General features: G+C 45.1%; 2 protein-coding genes across 7 annotated transcripts in view; one reads left to right on the top strand and one right to left on the bottom strand.

The window, feature by feature from the left end:
* Positions 1–20505, bottom strand: part of SLC16A12 (solute carrier family 16 member 12) — a 76414-nt gene that overhangs the window by 51957 nt on the left and 3952 nt on the right. The window lies entirely within an intron of this gene.
* On the top strand, positions 17394–18432 carry LOC131828677 (U1 small nuclear ribonucleoprotein A-like). The gene is given in 2 exon segments (XM_059169519.1): positions 17394–17436; positions 17439–18432. Coding segments are annotated over 2 exon segments (843 nt in total). The 5' UTR covers positions 17394–17408; the 3' UTR covers positions 18254–18432.

Raw genomic sequence — 20505 nt, 5'->3', positions numbered from 1 at the left:
TCAAATAAATAAATAAATCTTTAAAATAAATAAATAAATAAATAAATAAATATTAATTGGCAGAGGATCAGGAATTCCCCAACTTCATATCCATTAGACCTCCATCTGTCCAAAGAAGCCAGCAGTCTGCCCTCTCTTACCTCTTTGGCAAAAATTTTAAAAAAATGAGAAGCATCGGTGCCCAGCAAAGCTTGGAGGAAACTCGTGTTCTACCCACAATTAAAATTACAATCTGAGGTCAGGGGCTGGGGGTTTCTAGTTGATAGGAAGTACCTTGTCAAAACAGACAAGCACTTAGTTCCTTTCTCTCCAGTGAAGATTCTCAAAAGCAGCCCCAGATCCTTCAAAACAACAGGCTTCAAAAAGGATAATGCGACCCTCTCTTTGAAGAACAGAACTTATTAAATTATAAATATGTCAAAATGACTTATTTCTCATGGAACTGGTTTCTATCTTTTTTTGTTCATTACTTTCTTTTCATATTAACTATGTCTTACAGAAGTGGTAGGTCCTTGATTAACCTCATCATATAAACATGACCTAGTTTTTATTTAAAGATTGTAAAATGATGTGGTGACTTCGGTAAGAAGAAAACTCACGAACTGCTCATGTAATGGCCTCTCATCCATAGTTGCTATCCCAACCCCACCTAGAATGATAAAAGCTCCCCATAAAATCTCACAAACCTGAGAAGGCCCTCTCTCCCAGTGGGTGGCTGCCTTCTTGTGAGGGGTGGACACAGTAATGAACAGAATGTGCGGGGAGTGGAGGTAGCCTGTCTGGAGAGACGGGAGGGAAAGTCCAGCAAGGGCTGGAGCACATGGCCTTCTAGATGTGCCTTGAGAAGGAAGAGACACAAGCAGATGAGTCAGAGGCAGTGACTGAGAAAGACCAAGGGTCGGCAGGGTGGGGGATGGGGGTGATCAGTGGAACCCGAGAAGCTGAGCCCACAGTCAGACTGTGGGCAGTGATGTCTGCAGCTGTCCCCATGCGAGGTGGGCCACCGAGGCCTGTGCTGGGTGGGGCTATGGCCCGCAGTGGCAGGCCTGGAGGAAGAGGAGCCTGCATGCAGGGAGGCTGGAAGTGAGGGAGGAAGGGGCTCCAAAGCCAAACTCAAAGTTATCAACAGCTTCTCCTTTGAGATGTCATCTCCGAGAAATCTGGGCACAGGAAGAAGTGTTGAGATCGAAGGAGCAGTGATGCTTCATCCAGAAAGACCAGGATGAAGATGCAGAATTGCTCTCCTGCCTCTCATAGGGGATGTGTCCTCAGCTTCCACTCTCTCCATCTCTCAGAGGCCCCAGACTTAGTCACCAGATCTCACCACTCTTGCTCACATCCGCACGAAATCAGCTCCAACTGCTAACAGCTCAAGTCTGGACCATTCAGTCTCTTTGACTTTGCTGCAAACTAGGCAGCCAGGATCATCATGTCAAAACAAAACCACCAGGAAAAGGTTCCCACAAAAGGTCACTGGTAATTGATTAAAACACCCCATCACAAGTACAGAGAGCGTTGGCTAAGCCTTCTCTGATCACCCATCCCCCGTTCCTTCCTGAGTCCTCAAAAACAAGCAGAAAAGCCACCCTTTCGGCCTGCACGTGATCCAATATAGTAATTTGAAAAAGAAAGGAATAAATTATATTATTGCACTCTGGACAATTCTTCTTTGCATGAATGTAGTCGTTCACTCTGTGAAAGGATTTCTTTTGGGTCTTTCTGAACTGGTACGTAGGCAACCCTTACCGCTTTTGAAGCCGACACAGACTCTTGTGATGAATGAGCCTTGAAACACTTTGGAAAATTACAGAATATATAATGCACAGACTAGGAAGAAAGTAACTTTCCCTTTCATTTGTAATCAACCAAGATGACCAGCCAAAACCTTGCCAAGTAAACATAACCCAAAAAGGAGATTTCTTTGTGCTAAAAATCCAGTTGGGGGAGGAAGGTGGCCTCAGGCTCAGAAAGCCACATGCTGAGACCTGGTTGTAATCAGTTCCTGAGCCTCCTGCACAGCCAACAAAGCCTGGGGCTGCTTCACCGGGCAGAGGAACAAGCCGCATGCAGCCAGGCCTCAGGCACGGGAGTGGCTGTGGAGGACCTCAACTCGAAGACTGTCCCTGTGAGCCAGGCCTCAAGCATAGGAGTGGCGGTGGACGCACGAGAAGACTGTCCTCGTGACAGCGGCAGCGCCAAGTCCAAAATCAGCAACTAGGAGGCCCACCTGAAGGCTGCACAGCCAGACAAACAGGAGTTACTACCAAGGCCTGAATTGAAGACATAGCTTGACTCTGAGCTTCAGGCGTTTTTAATTACACATATCATACATCCGTAATGCAGAAAAGGGAGAGAATAGTCATCAGAGAGAATCATAAAAATCATCTACACTGCTTTCATTTGGAGTAGGTCCTCTGGAGAAATGGTTTCTATATTATGTATATATGTAAATGCATCTTTTTTTAAATCAATTTTTTAAAGATTTTATTTATTTATTTGACAGAGAGAGAGTACAAGTAGGCAGAGGGGCAGACAGAGGGAGAGAGGGAAGCGGGCTACCTGCTCAGCAGGTAGCCCGATGAGGGACTTGATCCCAGGGCCCTGAGATCATGACCTGGGCTGAAGGCAGCCGCTCAACCAACTGATCCACCTAGGCGCCCCTGTAAATATATCTTTCCATATACCCATCACAATGAATATCATAAGAAACAAACAAAAAATCAAAATACAAAACCAGAGAATAACAAGTGTTAGCAAGGATGCAGGAAAATTGGATCCCTTGTACATTGTTGGTGGGAATGTAAAATGCTGCAGCCTCTACTGGAAAATGATATGGTGGCTCTTTTTTTTTTTTTTTTTTTTTTTTTTTTTTAAAGATTTTATTTATTTATTTGACAGAGAGAAATCACAAGTAGTCGGAGAGGCAGGCAGAGAGAGAGGGAAGCAGGCTCCTGGCTGAGCAGAGAGCCCGATGCGGGACTCGATCCCAGGACCCTGAGATCATGACCTGAGCCGAAGGCAGCGGCTTAACCCACTGAGCCACCCAGGCGTCCCATGGTGGCTCTTTTTAATTTAAATTTCATTTTAATTTAAATTAAAATTTAATTAAATTTAATTTTAAATCAATTTAAATCAAAATTAAATCAAATTTAGAGTAAAATTAATTTTAATAAATTTGAACTTTAATTAAAATTAATTTTAATAAATTTAAATTTTGATTTAAATTAATCTCAATTAATTTAGATTTTAATTAAAATTAATTTTAATTTAATTGTAATTTAAAATTTAAAAATGGATTATCATACCATCGACCAAAACCACTGCTGGGGGTATACCCAAAAGAAGTGAAAGCAGGGATTCAGACAGATATCCATACATTCACATTCATAATGGCAATATTCACAACAGCCAAAAGGTAGAAGCAATCCAAGTGTCCAGATGAATGAAGAAACAAAACGTGGTGTATATACACAATGGCTTACTATTCAGCCTTAAAAAGGAAGGAAGTTCTGACACATTTCAACATGGATGAACCTTGAAAACATGCTAAGTGAATGTTTTCCCCAGTCACAAAGGGACAAATATTATATGCTTCCATTTATGTGAGGTATCTGGAATAGTCAAATTCATAGAAACAGAAAGAACAGTGGTTCTGGACTGGATGGACGAAGAATGGGGAGTTACTGTTCAATGGGTATGAAGTTTCAGTTTGAAATTGATGAGGGAGCAGGAGGCTGGCTGAGGACAAAGCAAAAGCTGGCGCCTTGCACCCCCCCCTTTCATCCGCTCCCCTCCATATGTGTAGCATTCCTCAGGCACCCCTGACTGCCATAAAATGATAGTTAACTTGCTGAGATCACAATCCTGCAAGACAGGAGTCTCCCTTGGTTTGCAAATGTCCTTGAGATTACAACAAAGAAGTTACCTTATCAATAGCCCTTCTGGACACCCCTTTGTCCTCACCTACCCAATTCCTGTGTATATAACCAACCACTCCTCACAACCCGGGGCAGCAGCTCTTCCTGCCCACGGTCCTGACCCCGTGCTTTAATAAACCACCATTTTGCACCAAAGATGTCTCAAGAATTCTTTCTTGGTCATCGGCTCCAGACCTCAGCCCACCGAACCTCACCTAGGTTCTAGAACTTCATCAAAATGATAGAAAAAAAGTGCTGGAGATGCATGGTGGGGATCATTGCACAACAATATGAATGTACTTAATGGCACAGAACTGTACTCTTGAAAACATTAAAATGGTAAATTGTACTGTATATATTTCACCGCACTTCAAAAAAATCCCAAACTAGGGGCGCCTGGGTGGCTCAGTGGGTTAAAGCCTCTGCCTTCAGCTCAGGTCATGATCCCAGGGTGCTGGGATCGAGCCCCACATCGGGCTCTCTGCTCAGCAGCGAGCCTGCTTCCTCCCCTCTCTCTCTGCCTGCCTCTCTGCCTACTTGTGATCTCTGTCTGTAAAATAAATAAATAAAATCTTTTTAAAAAATCCCAAACTATAATCATTTTATATAATTTATTCTTGTCGTTTCATTTGATACCATGAATGTTAGTAAATGTATTCTGATATTCTAACAGCTATAAAGCGTTTGTACAAATGCACTATAATTGATGTCACCATCCTCTATCATTGCACAGATATTGTAGGACTCAATCATGTGACACATCGGGTCACACTATATTCCCAATGAACCTTCCTTTGGGATAGCTATGGTCAATCCCAGACATGCTGAAAATCTTGCACTGCAGGCAGAGAACCTCCTACTTGCTCAAAAATATGTATTAAGTACTAGTGCCTTTAATATATTATAATTAATAACAAATATAATAAGTAATACTAATTTTAAATTAGCACCTAATTTATTTAGTACCTGTGTGCTTTTGAACATACTACAGAGGAAAAATCTTAGACATGTTACTAAAGGAACATGACACCATGGGCAATATTCAAAGTATTTAACAAAAGACTGTTAGCCACACCGATCAGTCAGAGGAGAGGCCAAATGAACACTGGGTGAGCCAGATCAGAGTATCCTGCCTGGCTATTAGCTCTCCTAACCCCAAAGAAACCATCTAGCACAATGTTAAACGGGAGTTCCAAAGTAGACGTTTCTGGAGAGCCCCTATATTGCCCGAAGGAAGAGGAGCATATTTGGGAAAAAAGAAACAAAACTCTAGACCCGGCAAAGTTCGGTATCCCTGTGGGACCCTGAAGTGGTTGGACCAGGGGCTCTGTTAGAGAAACTGGTCTAGAGCTCAGGAGAGAGACCTGGTGTCCAGACCTGCACTCAGTATCCAGGCACGCCACTGGTCACTGAGATGTCGAAGAATAGGCCTTTCAGACTTCTTTGGGCGTCTCCTGTTAATGGCAGATTCAGATTCAGCGGGTCCGGGTGGGGCCTGAGATTTGAATTTCTGATAAACTCACAAGGGAGGCCTATGCTGGTCCACAGACCCCAATGTGAGGAGCCAGGTGTCCTGATGGTGGGTGGGAGAGAAGAGTGAGAAGGACTTGGAGGAATCCCAGTCTTTCAGGGAGGGGTAGAAGAAGCAGAGGCTGCAAGGAAATTGAGAAAGGTAAAGATAAATCCAGACAAGCACAGGGTCAGAGCTCAAAAAAAAAACCAAAAAACAAAAAACAAAACAAAAAAACAGAACAAGAGTCTCTTACGGTTTGCCTCCCTCTTTGGTTTTGTCTGGTTTCAGTTTTCCCTCCTTTCCCCTATGATCCTCTGTCTTGTTTCTCAAATTCTTAGTATCAGTGAGATCATATGATAATTGTCTTTCTCGGACTGATTTATTTCACTCAGCATACTAGCCTCTAGTCCTACCCACATCATTGCAAATGGCAAGATTTCATGTTTTTTGATGGCTGCATAATATTCCATTGTATATATATCTCACCCCTTCTTTATCCATTCATCTGTTGAGGAATATCTAGGCTCTTTCCATAGTTTGGCTATTGTGGACATTGCTGCTATAAGCATTGGGGTGCACATGTCCCTTCTGATCACTACATTTGTATCAGGAAACAAACGGAGGGTTGCTGGAGAGGGTAGGGTCGGGGTGGGAGGGATAAGGTGCCCTGCTGATGGACATCGGGGAGGGTATGTGCTATGGTGAGTGCTGTGAATTGTGAAGGCTGATGAATCACAGACCTGTACCCCTGAAACAAATAACATATTACATGTAAATAAAAATATATATATAAAAATAAAAGTATAAAATGCCCCCCCCCCCTTAAAAAAGGGAACAATATTATTAACCGTACTGACAGATCAGGTAAGACTCTAAGAAGAGGCACTGAGCCTGTCCTAGTCCACTTGGGCTGTCCTAACAAAATACCACAGTCTGGGGTGCTTAAACAACATGCATTTATTTTACTGCAATTCTGGAAGCTGGAAGGGGGGGGATCAGAGTGCCAGCCAGGTGGGGTGCTGGTGAGAGCTCTCTCCATGGCTTGCAGGGGCTTGCAGAGGGCCATCTTCTGGCTGTGTGCTCACATGGCCTCTCCTCAGCTCTTCCCTCTCTTCCCCTTCTTCTAAGGACACTAATCCCATCACGGGGTTCCACCCTCATGACCACCTCTAAACTTGAACCTCAAAGGCCCCGCCTTCTAATAATGCACCACTGCTGGTTGGGGCTTCAGCATATAAAGGGGAGACACAAACACTGGGCTCCTAGAGTGCCCACTGGACTTTGTATTGAGGTGGAAGTGTCCCAGAAATGTTTGGCTACAATTTCAGTGGGTGATGTGATCCTCTGAGGGCATACAGTGTCAGTAGGAACACCTATGTCTTCTGTAAGACATGTGGCCATCAGGACTCACAGGTCCCTCCAGGGGAAAATGCCCCAGGTTGGGAATGCTGAGACCCTGGCTGGGCAGATCGCTGCCCCCAGCTCAGCACAGAACATCCCCCTGCCCCCTCAATGTGCAAGACAAGCAGGAGCTCTGGGCACATACATCCAAGCAGCTCAGGAATCCTGGCCACAAACACTCACATTGGTAATACTCATTCAGTTGCTAAAGACAGCTCCCCAGGCACTGAAGCCTGAACGGAAGAGAGGACTAGATAGATCCCTGCCGGTGGCCAGCATTACTCTTTTCAAAACTATCAATTTGGCCTCACTTTGCAAGACCAGAAGTTCTATTTGGGAAAATGAGATAAGTGCAGTCACAGATGGTTCCTACACCCATTTCCCACAAGAAGCTCAAAGAAAAGGCACATGGCTTCCTCAGTTCAAGCTCCCAGGCTTGTTATTCTAGTGACCTCATCAGAGTCATGCCGCCGGGCAGAAAACCAGGCCTGTAAGAGCACGGCCCCTTGGGGGATGGGGCTTGGGGGTGGGGGGAGCCCCCGAGGCAAGGAACCGGAACCGATTGCTGGGCGCTCGGACCCCACCCAAGTCATTATCAATTAGTCATCACCACCAGCACAGGACAGATGGAATTGTTTGCAACGCTCTATTTTCCATTCAACAACAAAACGGGAAGGAAATAAACCAGGGCCTGCCTTGTAGAGCCAGTAATATTTTATGATTAAGGTTATTTGGCAAATTAAGGCAACAAAACCAGCAGAATGCCAAAAAGAAGCTACCTCAACTTCTATTGTAATTACAGTCAACACACTTACCCGGAAACACTGGCTATGAGAAAAAGGCCTCAAAATGAACAAATCTGGAATCCGTGCAATTTATTACAGGAACCAGTGTGTCTGACTCATCTTCTTTTGCTCTGCCCATCATTCTAACTGGCTTGATCATTTGTTTTCCAAGGCAGTGACAAATGAGACTGTAAACGCTAGGAGGGCAGGGATTTTTGTCGGTTTTGTCAGCTGATACTTCCTTGGCAGTAAGAACAGAATCAGAGTATCTGTCCAATGGTGACATGATGTTCTCTGCAACCGGGTGAGAGCCCTGTCCCTCCGTATTAAATCACAGCTCGGCTACTTCATGCTTGAGCTCCCAAAGAGGGGGGTTTCGCAACCCCTGGCTTAAGTGCCACCACCGATCATTTAGTTGTAAATGGATACTGTAAATAACTGGTAAGATTTCTTGTAGGAATCTATGTATTCTCTCTGTGATCTTGTTTCCACGAGTTATGGGCTTAGCACCCTATTTTTACCTGACAAGGTGAATGCCTACCTTGGTTCCTATTCGATTATAAATTCCTTCAAACTTGTTATCAGGGCAAATTGGTTGAATCAAACCAAAAAGGGAAATGTTAGCTCAGTGCCTAGTCTTGGGAGGTTCTCCAAGCTGAGCTCCACCTGGACAGGAAGACAGGGAGTAACTGTTTTAAATTCCCTCAAGTTGCTCAGCAAATCACAGGAATTAAGCGACTCTGTCCCATTTGAATTGTAACATTTCTTTTGGGTTAGCATTTTGCCCAAGTTACAAGAGTTTTTTGGGTTTTTTTTTTAGATTTTATTTATTTATTTGACATACAGAGATCACAAGTAGGCAAAGAGGCAGGTAGAAAGAGAGGAAGGGAAGCAGGCTCCCTGCTGAACAGAGAGCCCGACGCGGGGCTCGATCCCAGGACCCTGGGATCATGACCTTGGCCGAAGGCAGAGGCTTAACCCACTGAGCCACCCAGGTGGCCCCCAAGTTACAAGAGTTTTGTGGACAACCTGACATTTCCAATAAGGGTCAGGGATCCACTGAATCCATGATAGGCAAACGGTTCTTGCCAAGGACTAATTCAAGACAAGTTCAAACGTTTAAGAGCCATTTTTTAGAAATTCAAAATGAAACCCTATTGGCAGAAGGGGGACATTAAAAATACAAAATGTAACCCTGATTTACTCACATGTAGAATTTAAGAAACAAAACAAAGGAGAACAAAGGGAGAGAGGCAAATCAAGAAACAGACCCATAACTTTAGGGAACACCCTGATGGTCACCAGATGGCAGGGGGTGGCGGGATACGGGGTTAGGTGATGGGGCTTCAGGAGCGCACTTGTGGCGAGCTCTGGGTATGGAAGCATTGAATCACTATACTATACAGTTGAAACTAACAGAACACTGTATGTTAACTGCACTGGCACAATACATTCAAAAATAATGTAAACCGGAGATGTGAGAGAAAGTGGGGGAAGCAGTATGCTCTTTTGTTCCCTTCTGTAAAGTCTGATTATTCTAGAGGTAATTTTGAACATTCAAACATGGAAAAAGAAGCAAATAAAGAAGGTGCCATTCTAATGCATAAAGATCTGGGTAGAAATGCAGGCTTTCCCCCTAACTGGCCCTGTAATCTGGTAGGAGCGGCCTCCTGGGTCTCCAGTTTCTACCTGCCCTCCCCAAACAACTCAGTTGCTGCCACAGCACTCTCCCCCGACCCTGGCCCCCCAGGCCTGGTCACACTGTGTGTTCTGTTGATGGTCACCTCCAGGGTCCTACACTTTTGCTTTTTCCGCTTATCCCACTTGACACACTTTTGTTTAAAATTAGCTCAGGAAATGTACAAAGGACAAAATACAAATATAGTTCGTATCATAAATGGTTGCAACTATGAGTTTTCAAAAATTCATTTAAGATTACTGACAGTTCCTTCTTCTGACTTTGTATTGCTCACGTAGCTTCATTCATCAATATATCGGGTGGGCTTGGAAGAGTTGGGGAGAAGTATCATTTAGAAACTCTTGGGACAATTACATGGGAAGTCAAGTCACATGAATGCAAGTCTTCGTAGTCCCACCACAACGCCGAGACAGATACTCCATATCATACTGCATCAGCAGAAAATCCAGCATACTGCATTTCACTTTCGCCATCAACGACTTGCATTTTGTCTCAGAGTAGAGCAGAAGTCCCAGCACGAGGGCCAGAACTACGAGTAAAAAGCAGATGTGTATCAAAGATAGACCTTCGGGGAGTCTCTTTGCATGCAGACCGAGAAGCCTCAAGGGCAGTAACTCACGCTAAGGAAAAGATGAATCAGGATGGATGAGTTTAGTTTCTCCCCAGGACTTTACAAACGAATGGGGAGGAAATGGCATCAGCTGAGCCACAGAATCACAGTTTTTACTATAATTGCAAGGGGGACCTGGGAAAATGTAAGTTAGATGTTATCAGAACAGTTCAGGTTTTCTGGAAATAGTTAATGATCCCAGGCAGATAAAAGCACCACAGACTGAGAAAGCGCTTAATCCCCCAAATAATGCTACAAGTGTGTCATTTTCACCATCCAGAAACTTTCCATGAGCCAATCAAGCAATCCCTACAAAAAGTTTCAAACTCTTTGACCTAGATTCTTCTTCCAGGAGACTATCTGATGGATAGAAACCAAAATATGGGGGAAGTTCACTTCACAGTGATGTTCAAAGCAGGGTAATTTGCAACATCAAAAAAAAAAAAAAAAAAAATGATGCCGCCACCACCACCTACTGCCTTCAGTACATGATGGAACTCATGACCCCACTAACTCTCAATACAGATGCACATTCATGCTTGACTTCTTCCTGGGGCTCAGATGAGATAATAGAGATAAGCGTGTAATAAACATTTGTAAATCCCTCTACTATTTCAAAAGCATAAGTACACAAAAATCTTATATTTGGGAAGTAAAGGGAAAGAGAAAAGAAAAGGATCGAGTGTTCTAAAAGCACATGTACACCTGTGTGTTGCAAACCCCTAGAGCAGGGAGCCCTGAACTAGTTAGTTAGCAAAAGACCGTCAGTGGCAGACAACGGAGCAGTTGTCAGAGGCCCAATAGCCAGCTGCCACTCCCAGTCACACTGGCCACAGCACTGAAACCCACAGTGAAACTGACCACCAGCCTCTTCTCTAGCCTTACTGTTCCAGATCTCAGCTTAACAGGGTCAGAAATAAAACATTTAGAATGCCTTGAGTATGATGGTTACTTGATATGTGTTTAGTGAATTATATTACTAGAGCAAGAGTCTGGAACACATAAGTGCTCAGTAAATGTAACCATTATTCATATCGTCATCATCATCATTATTAAATGAAAAATTCACTCTTTAAAGTTTATATAGTTTCCAACTCCCACGATGATCATCTCAGAGAAAACCGAAGCTCACGGAAGTTGGTAATTTGCCGGAGTTCACAGTGCCAGCAAATGCTGGAGTGGGACTTGACCGCCGCCATCCTGAGGCTCCTTCCCCTTGAAAAGGCTGGAATTTTATAACAATGCCCCTGAGCTTTCTCTCTGTCACAGACATGATTCCCAACATCCAGTCCATCCCAAGTGGTTAATCAAAATCACAGCAACCCTGTTGGGCCTGTCAGTCATGGGCTGATTTAAGGAAAGGGCTGTGACCCCCCTCTTTGCCAGGGACAAGGAAGTCTTCCGGGAGCTTCTGGGAAAGATTCGCTCACTACTGAGAAGACACGAAGACGCTGCTTCTCCCCCCATCCCCCAGCGGATGTTCCTGTCTCCATGTGCTCCTTCGAACAACTGAAGCCATCTGGAGACCATGAGGGCAATCAGGTTGAGAATGAAATGAACACATGGCAGGGACGGAGCCAAGAGAATCACAGAGAAGCCAAGCCAGAGCCCGGGACATTCTGCTAACTGAAGAAATCCTTTTCCTTACCAGTGCCGTCAGTCCAGCTTGGAGTTTTTGTTCCGTACACCCCAGAACAGCCTGCCTGATTCACTATCCGTGCCGGCCACTCGCCTAGGCCTGGCACACATATTCTGTCCCCCAGGAGTAGCTCCGGATCTTCACATGTAGGGCATCTAAGCTTACCTCGGATCTAATTTTGATTTCCTGCAACCCTGAATGGGCAGAAGAGCAAAGCCGACCGTGGTATGCACAGCTGTACAAAGGGAGCACGCGTTGCTGGTTCCCATCACATGGCTAACTATAGAAGCCCCACTGAGCCCCACTCAAATTCTGGCCCCTCTCCCACGACCCCCCACCCCCACAAAGCACAACAAAGCTCAACAGCTGGAAGCCTGATGATCCTCAGTTTCTTCCCCGCCCACTGTGCCGCTCACTCCCGGAGAGGAGAATGAAGAGGGAGAAGGAGGAGGCGGTTGCATCAGAGCACACAGTCCTTTCTTTGCAGTGTGATAAAGATGATTTGGCTAAAGCATCCAAAGTTGCTTTGAAAGGTGTTGTTTTGCCAACCGATACTTGCAAGTTATTTTTTTCAAAAACTACAGTGCAAGATGGGAGCGATCCAACCATTCTGTGACTTGCCCTGTTGGGAGCAGGTGGTGGTACTTATTGCATGCCAGAGATCAGCCTTCTGTATCCTTCGATAGAACCACAGCATATTTGGGTTGTAGCTTTCTAAAGTCCAGACCCGTCCTTAGGGCTACTGGGCACCATCCTCCCACAAGAGGGAGGGTCTAGTCAACATGGGCCCAACATTCTGCGGATCTCAGCCTCAACCTTGACCTCGTCACGTCCCATAACATTCACCTCCATTCAATTCAGCCATGTACTCCCAAAGCCATCAACCAATCATCACCTATGCCAGTCCTCACTTCTGAAAACTAGAGCTGATGTGAGATGTCCCAAACCTCAACCTTCTATCCTTCACAATTCCCTAACTCCTACTGCCCCTGGTTTCCAACCTCCCTGAGCTCCCAGGCCCCTGGCCTCTCTCCCTCACCTCCCAACCCCTCAGCTTGCCTGCTCTTCAGAGGCTAGAGCTCCTTCTCCACCATGTCACTTGCTCTCTTTCTGACATCCCCATTCCTTCTAAGCCACCAGTCCTCAATTTTGAATCAACCCAGACCATCCAAACATTTCCATTCCTATAACTGGTAAGGCAAGTTCTGCCAGAGCAGATCTCTCAACCTCGCAAATCAATGGCACAATTATGATTTCCAACACAAACCAAGTGCTTGGAATGACTCAGCAACAATATTTCTACCTATTCCATTTGCACACTGCTTATTCAAAAGAAGTACTCTATGTACCCCACAGCAGGATGGTGGACAGCACTGAAGGCATCCTGGTCCTGCCTCTGGGCGGCTGTTCAACCTCAGGCCAGAGGCTTCACCCATCTGGGCTGCCACTGCCTCACTTACAACATTAGGAAAATAATTCCGTCCTCACATGACTGTTGCTAGAACTCAGAGGCTTCACCCAGGGCAGTAGTTTGAACGAAGCTTAGAACATATAAAGCGCCCCCCGAAAATACCAGTTCCTGTTTTATAGAGAAAATGTGGGCTATTTTTACTCCATTTTCTCCCCCTTCAGCTTATTCGTCCACTTCTTCCCTATCCATGTGCACCCTTCATCCCTTTTGTTCCTTTGGCAAAGAAAGAGGCTTCCCTTCGTATTTGATTTCTCAGGGTAGTGTCCCCTCTTCTACATTCTGTATTTTGAACCTAGACCTTCAGCTTACAAATTTCCTCAAGTATCTGTCATCTTGAAAGCGAGAAGGAGGAATGTGAGAGAAGAAAGAAGGGAAGAGAACTCGAGCCAAGGGGAGAAAGCCCCCTTCACCCCTACCACCTGGGAAGAAAGCCCCCTTCACCCCTACTGCCCTTTCATCTGCCCCCAACTACTTTCTTCCCTTCCCAAACCTGGCCTCCTAAGGACCTGTCCACACGGACTGTGTCCTCATTCCTTTTCTCACTCCCACCTCCGCAGAATGGAATTTGCATCCTGCCTCCCCTACACACCGCTCAAGCTGTTGTAGACACCAATGACTCCTAATTGCCAATAGTAACTCTGCCATCCCTAATTAACTGGCTTCTCTGTAGCGCTTGGCACGCTCTCTCATTATTGAAACTTTCTTCCTTGAATTTCCTCGACCAGAGTCCTGCCTGTTTATCCTCCACCCCTGGCCCAAAGACCTATGCTTCTTACATTCCTTTGCTAGAGCCTTCTTTCTCTGGCCACTCATTAGATGTCATGTCATTTACTCATCCATTCAACAAACATACTGGACACTTACCATATCTGAGGTAGCATGACAGCTGCTGTGACCAGCTGAGTAGAGACAGCTGAAGCACAACCCCAAGAGGCATTATTCACAGTGAGACACAACTATGCAGACATATGAATAGCACTTTCTGGAATTGTGCAAGGATTTTATCTCTGACCCATCATCTCACGTCTCTTTATAAACACTCTCCTTGGGTGATCATTTCCAAACACAGGGCTTAAGCTGTGAACAATGGCAGTGACACTGTAAATAAGACGTAGTCTCTGCCCTCACAGTTGCTCTAGAAAAAGATCGGCATGTAACTAGAATGGAAAAAGGAGGGTACAGTGACCAAGATGTGCCCGGGGTATAATGTGAACACACCCTAGTTATTCTCCACAATTTTTTGACCCATTTCACACTTCATTCTTTACATGCTCCTCAGGTAATTACATCCAATTATGTCTTGTTCATCCAATCCTGTCATGTTCAACTGAGCCTATTAGCTGATAATGCCCACATTTTGGACTGCTCTCCTAGAACATCAAATTGCCTCTCCACCACATGCCCTGTAAGGGCACCAAGCACAAAGACTATAAATATGAATAAAGCGGAAGTCTTACCATGAGGCATGAACCTTACTCCCCAGGCACCATTTCAACAGACCACTCATTTGTCACTCTCTTGGACCTTTCTTCAAGCCTCATTCAGAAATGTTTGAAGCACAAGCTAATTTTATCACCAAAACCCCATTCCCACCCCCACTCCTCAGTTTAAAAGCCTTCAAGGAGTACTCTTAGCAGCTAAAGCAAAACTGAAACTCCTTAGTGCGGTCCACGAAGACCCTAAATGATCTTGCTCCTGCCAGTTCTTCTGGTCTTATCTGGCATGGAGCCATACACATGCCCTGCAGGTGTATGGCTCCATGCCATCCCTAACCACCCTGGGAAGCCACGCAGCTCTTTCAGTCCACAGTGTTACTTTCCCACCTCAGTGCCTTTGTACATGCTGTGCCTGGTGCCTAGACCACCCTTCCTCAGGGTGTTCACCACATGAGTCTCTACACTTCCTTAATGGCTTGACCAACCCAGGCAGCATTTAGACCATCTGGCTTTGAACTAAAGAAGGGACTCACAATGCCCTGATAACTTGTCTGCTTAGGAGACAAGTAATCTGCCTCCCCTAGGAGATTGCAAGCCTTTGGGTAAGACCCCATCTATTCTCTGTGGGCCTTCAGCACCTGACATGCTTGGGACTCAGCAAACATTTGCCTGATGAAGAGGTAAACTCACTGAGCTATTTTAACATTGCTTAAGCACAATATGTTTTTATTAGGGCCTCTAAAAGTAATTAATTCTATTCCATCTAATTCAAAAGGCTCTTCCTACCTTAAAACTATTAAAACTTAAAAAAAAAAAAAAAAAAACTTAAACTTTGCCTTAATCTAGCCTGTATCTGCAGCCAATTAGGCATATGATCATGCAAGAATTTCTAAAGAAAGCAGAATGTGCCAGAACGATTCCGAGAGACCAATTCAGATGCATCAGCTATGCAATGTCATTTGAAATTTCTTTTAGTTTTTGAAGTTTTATTTATTCATTTATTTATTCAGTACACTCTACACAGGGCATGGAGCCCAACACAAGGCTTGAACTCAGCGCTCTGAGATCAAGACCTGAGCTGAGATCAAGAGTCAAACACTTAACTGACTTAGCCACCCAGATGCCCCCCCACTTTCATTTGAAATTTTAATTACACCTTCATCTCTAATAAAATTAAAACATAGGGTTGTCTACAATTTTTCTTTTCTGAATGTGGAAGAAGTCAACTGAAAGAAATAAAAACAAGAGGGAAAAAAATGTGTGGTGCTTAATTTTTTGATACAAGTAACTCTCAACTTTCCCCACCCCCATATCATGCCTGCTTTATTATTAGAACCCCCTATTAAGTAAAATATATTTGCCAGTGTCTTACTTATGAGCATTTATTTATTCTTTATCAGGGTACTTTGACTTCTTCTAAGAGGGTTTATAAATTATGTTAATACACTGTTGCCTGTTGAGACTTGTAACACATTTGCTAAACAGCTGGCCAACACTGAAGGCAAAGTCTGTGTCAATGACACAAAATAAAACTTCAGACCTTTGTGGCATGGGGACTTACCTGGGGTCTCACTGGGACCCTACCCAGAACTTAGTAGTCACCACTCTAGTCCCACAAGGGAAATGAAGACATGGTGGGGGCAGGGCAGGGGGGATGTCTGAATTTTACTGTAATGCTTCTTAACAAATCACTGCAAGACAAAAATACCGCAATGGCTCTCTCACTACCAAATCCATGAGGCAAACACTCAAGTTTATCTTCTCATTCTGGACATCAGTACACATATAGAAGGAGCCCTCGAAGAGAAACTTCCCTGGCTGGCTTCCATGGCCTATGCTCTGACCCTACCCCACACCTCCACCTACACACATATACACTCATGCTTCAATTCTTTCGACAGTTATGCCCGAGCATATGTGGGGAAATAGCAAACTAAAGAAGGAACTTTGCTGACCAAAATGTGAGTACAGAGAGTACCTGACCTAGCACCACCATTCCTCAGGATTTCATCTTTGACCCACCTCACATCTCTCCATCAACACCCTCCTGGCGTGATTATTTCCACACACACAGGACTTAAACTGAGTCGCTATGCTAATGACTTCCAATTTATGCTTCTTGCGCAGAATATCTAATTACTCATTTGATGCACAGGCACAGAGGATATAAAGTTAATAAGACCAATGTCTTCCCATGCTTTTTCAACACAGGTGCACGGTAGTATTTTGAAATAATTAGGAGCTACCAGAATGACATAAACCAAATTTGGCAGAGAAAGGGAAGCAGAAACTTATAAACATGTGGCCTAATCATTTACAAACTTGTTTTCACCAAGAAATCCCTTGTTCAGAGAAAATCTTACTTGGAAACCCAAAATGGGAAATCAAGACCAGCACAGCACTCAGGTTGCCAAAGAGATCACCAAAAGGAACGCCAAGCTGGATGTAGGACATCTTTCCCCACACCGTCCCCTCATGTGTCGAGACTCCTTGAAACCCACGTAAAACATTTATTTATAGATTTTATGTATTTATTTATTTGTCAGAAAGAGAGAACGAGAGCGAGTGCACCAGTAGGCAGAGTGGCAGGCAGAGGCAGAGAGAGAGGCAGGCTCCCCGCCAAACAAGGCACCCCATGCAGAACTCGGTCCCAGGACACCGGGATCATGACCTGAGCCGAAGGCAGCGGCTTAAGTGACTGAGCCACCCAGGCGCCCCAGAAGTACTACATTTAATACAAAAATCAACAGTGAAAACACATTTGGGGACAGCTAACTGGTAACAGAGGGTGAGAATTCCCACTACTGTTGAGAGTAAAATAAGACTAAATGTCATTAAAAATAAGATCAGTTCTGGCTTTTGTAGTCGACGCTCAGAAACCTACGCGGCGACACTTGCAGGAGCTGTGGCTCTGTTGCTCTACCTCGGCACCTCTCCATGGCAGTTCCCGAGACCCGCCCCAACCACACTATATCAACAATCTCAACGAGAAGATCAAGAAGGATGAGCTAAAGAAGTCCCTCTATGCCATCTTCTCCCAGTTTGGCCAGATCCTGGATATCCTGGTTTCCCGAAGCCTGAAGATGAGGGGCCAGGCCTTTGTCATCTTCAAGGAGGTCAGCAGTGCCACCAACACCCTGCGCTCCATGCAGGGTTTCCCCTTCTACGACAAGCCCATGCGCATTCAGTATGCAAAGACTGACTCGGATATCATTGCTAAGATGAAGGGCACCTTTGTGGAGCGGGACCGCAAGCGGGAGAAGAGGAAGCCCAAGAGCCAGGAAACCCCAGCAGCCAAGAAGGCTGTGCAGGGTGGGGCAGCCACCCCTGTGGTGGGGGCTGTCCAGGGCCCTGTTCCGGGCATGCCCCCGATGACCCAGGCACCCCGCATCATGCACCACATGCCCGGCCAGCCTCCCTACATGCCGCCTCCGGGCATGATCCCGCCCCCAGGCCTGGCTCCCGGCCAGATCCCACCAGGGGCCCTGCCCCCACAGCAGCTTATGCCGGGCCAGATGCTGCCTGCCCAGCCTCTTTCAGAAAATCCACCAAATCACATCTTATTCCTCACCAACTTGCCCGAGGAGACCAACGAGCTCATGCTGTCCATGCTTTTCAACCAGTTCCCTGGCTTCAAGGAGGTCCAACTGGTCCCTGGGCGGCACGACATTGCCTTTGTGGAGTTTGACAATGAGGTCCAGGCAGGGGCCGCTCGGGATGCACTGCAGGGTTTCAAGATCACCCAGAACAATGCCATGAAGATCTCCTTTGCCAAGAAGTAGCACCTTTTCCCCCTGCCTGCCCCTGCCCCCTGTTCTGGGGCCACCCCTTCCCCCCCTTGGCTCAGCCCCCTGAAGGTAAGTCCCCCTTGGGGGCCTTCTCAGAGCCGTGTGTGAGTGAGTGGTCGCCACACAGCATTGTACCCAGAGTCTGTCCCCAACATTGCACCTGGCGCTGTTAGGCCGGAATTAAAGTGGGTTTTTTTGAGAAAAAAAAAAAAAAAAAAGTCAGTTCTGAGATGCCTGGGTGGCTCGACTGGTTAAGCATCTGCCTTGGGCTCACGTCATGATCCCAGGGTTCTTGCTCAGTGGGGAGCCTGCTTTTTCCTCTGCCTGCCGATCCTCCTGCTTGTGCGTACTCTTTCTCTCTCTGACAAATAAATGTATAAAATCTTTAAAACAAAACAAACAACTAAGATCAGTTTTAAGAAATCCACTAGATCAGTGTTTTCACCTTGTCTATTATCTTGCCACATTTTCTCGAAGACAGTAAAAGCATTTGTACCTTAAAGTTACTTGTGGAAAAGCCCAAGTGCCAAATCTTCCTAGATTCGTTTTATTAGAGTTTAACCATCTTCTACAGCTGTCCATTCCACATGTAAGGAGTAGTAGCCTGCTTGTTGATGTTGTTCTTTCTCTTTTTAGCTTCACTGTCTTTTGCAGGCTGTGGTTTGAGATAAAATCTACCCTTTTAATCATCCTAAAGACTACAGTTTGGTGATTTTTTAGTGTACTCCCATGTTATAAAGCCATCACTGCCATCTAATTCTAGAATAAAGCCATCATCCCCCAAAGAAACCATGTACCATTGTCAGTCACTCTCCACTCTCCCCACCCCCTTACTATGTCAGCCACCAATCTACTTTTTGTCTCTGTGGATTTGCCTACGTTGGACATATCACACAATATGTGGTCTTTTGTATCTGGCTTCTCTCACTCAGCATAATGTTTTCATGGTTCATCCACACTGTAGCATGTGTTGACACCGTTTTTTAGAAATGACTCACTTTTATGGGCCTATAGGGCGATCCATTCAGTTTTTATAGAAAAAACATTCTTCGGCATTTACATTACATCATTTTATGTAATATTTCATTAAATTGCAAAATTATAATAGCAAGTACTAGTGGTAGGCTGGTGATAAACAGAACTATGAGCAAACACGACTATGAGCATGGCCCTGAGCTGATAAAAAGCAAAGTACACCAATTCATCGTGATGGCAGCTACTTCCCACCGCGGCCTCTGTGCTGAGGAGCAACCAGGAAGGGTTCCGGAGGGAAGAAGAGTAATGGCTAACCCTGAGTTGGGTTGTTTTTTTTTTTAAGATTTATTCATTTATGTTAGAGAGAGAGTGGGTAGAGAGGTAAGAGAGAGAGAATTCTGAAGCAGACTCCCCACTGAGCGTGGAGACCAACACTGGGCTCGAGGTGGGGCTCCACCCTACCACCCCAAGTTCATGACCCGAGCCTAAACCAAGGGGCAGCCATTTAACCAACTGAGCCACACAGGTGCCCTGAGTTGCTGTAGTGTCGGTCAGTATGCCATTATCCAAGATGGAGAGGGAAGCATGCAGAGGGTGTAGAAATGGTCAGGGTTCATTATACAACCCAACACAGCCTTACCTGGCCCCTCAAAAGGAAGTCCTCCATAGGTCCACAAAGAGAAAAACCAGAGATACATTCCCCAAAAGATAGATATACCCTTCTACTTCTAGAAAGCTTTACCAAACTGTCAAGGAGAAGCTCAAAAATGTCCTCTCTTTAAGTCTTCCCTAAACCCTGATTACTTATAGTGCCTGCATGCTTTCTCTTCTCCCTTCTAATTTCCAGAGTACTTATCTACCTCATGAAGCTCATAACCCGGATGACAGCCAGTCATGTAACATCTTTTTGTTTTTTTTTTCCATACCTGGCTGAAAGCTACCTCGGAGGCAGGTCTGTGTCTTTGCCTTGCATGCTGCCAGAGCATAGGGGGTAAAAAAAAGGTGCTCAAAACACAATCTTTATACCAATATTTATAAGGAGAGGGGCACCTGGGTGGTTCAGTGGGTTAAGCCGCTGCCTTCTGCTTGGGTCATGATCTCAAGGTCCTGGGATCAAGCCCCGCATCGGGCTCTCTGCTCAGTGGGGAGCCTGCTTCCTCCTCTCTCTCTGCCTGCCTCTCTGCCTACTTGTGATCTCTGTCAAATAAAATGAATAAAATCTTTAAAAAAAAAAAAGGAGAAATTCGCTAAGCATTTATTATTTATTTATT

This window comes from Mustela lutreola, chromosome 4 (genome assembly GCF_030435805.1).
Source record: "Mustela lutreola isolate mMusLut2 chromosome 4, mMusLut2.pri, whole genome shotgun sequence".
Taxonomy (NCBI): domain Eukaryota; kingdom Metazoa; phylum Chordata; class Mammalia; order Carnivora; family Mustelidae; genus Mustela; species Mustela lutreola.
Note: the sequence above shows the minus strand (reverse complement) of the source record. Positions and strands in the feature narration are given on the sequence as shown.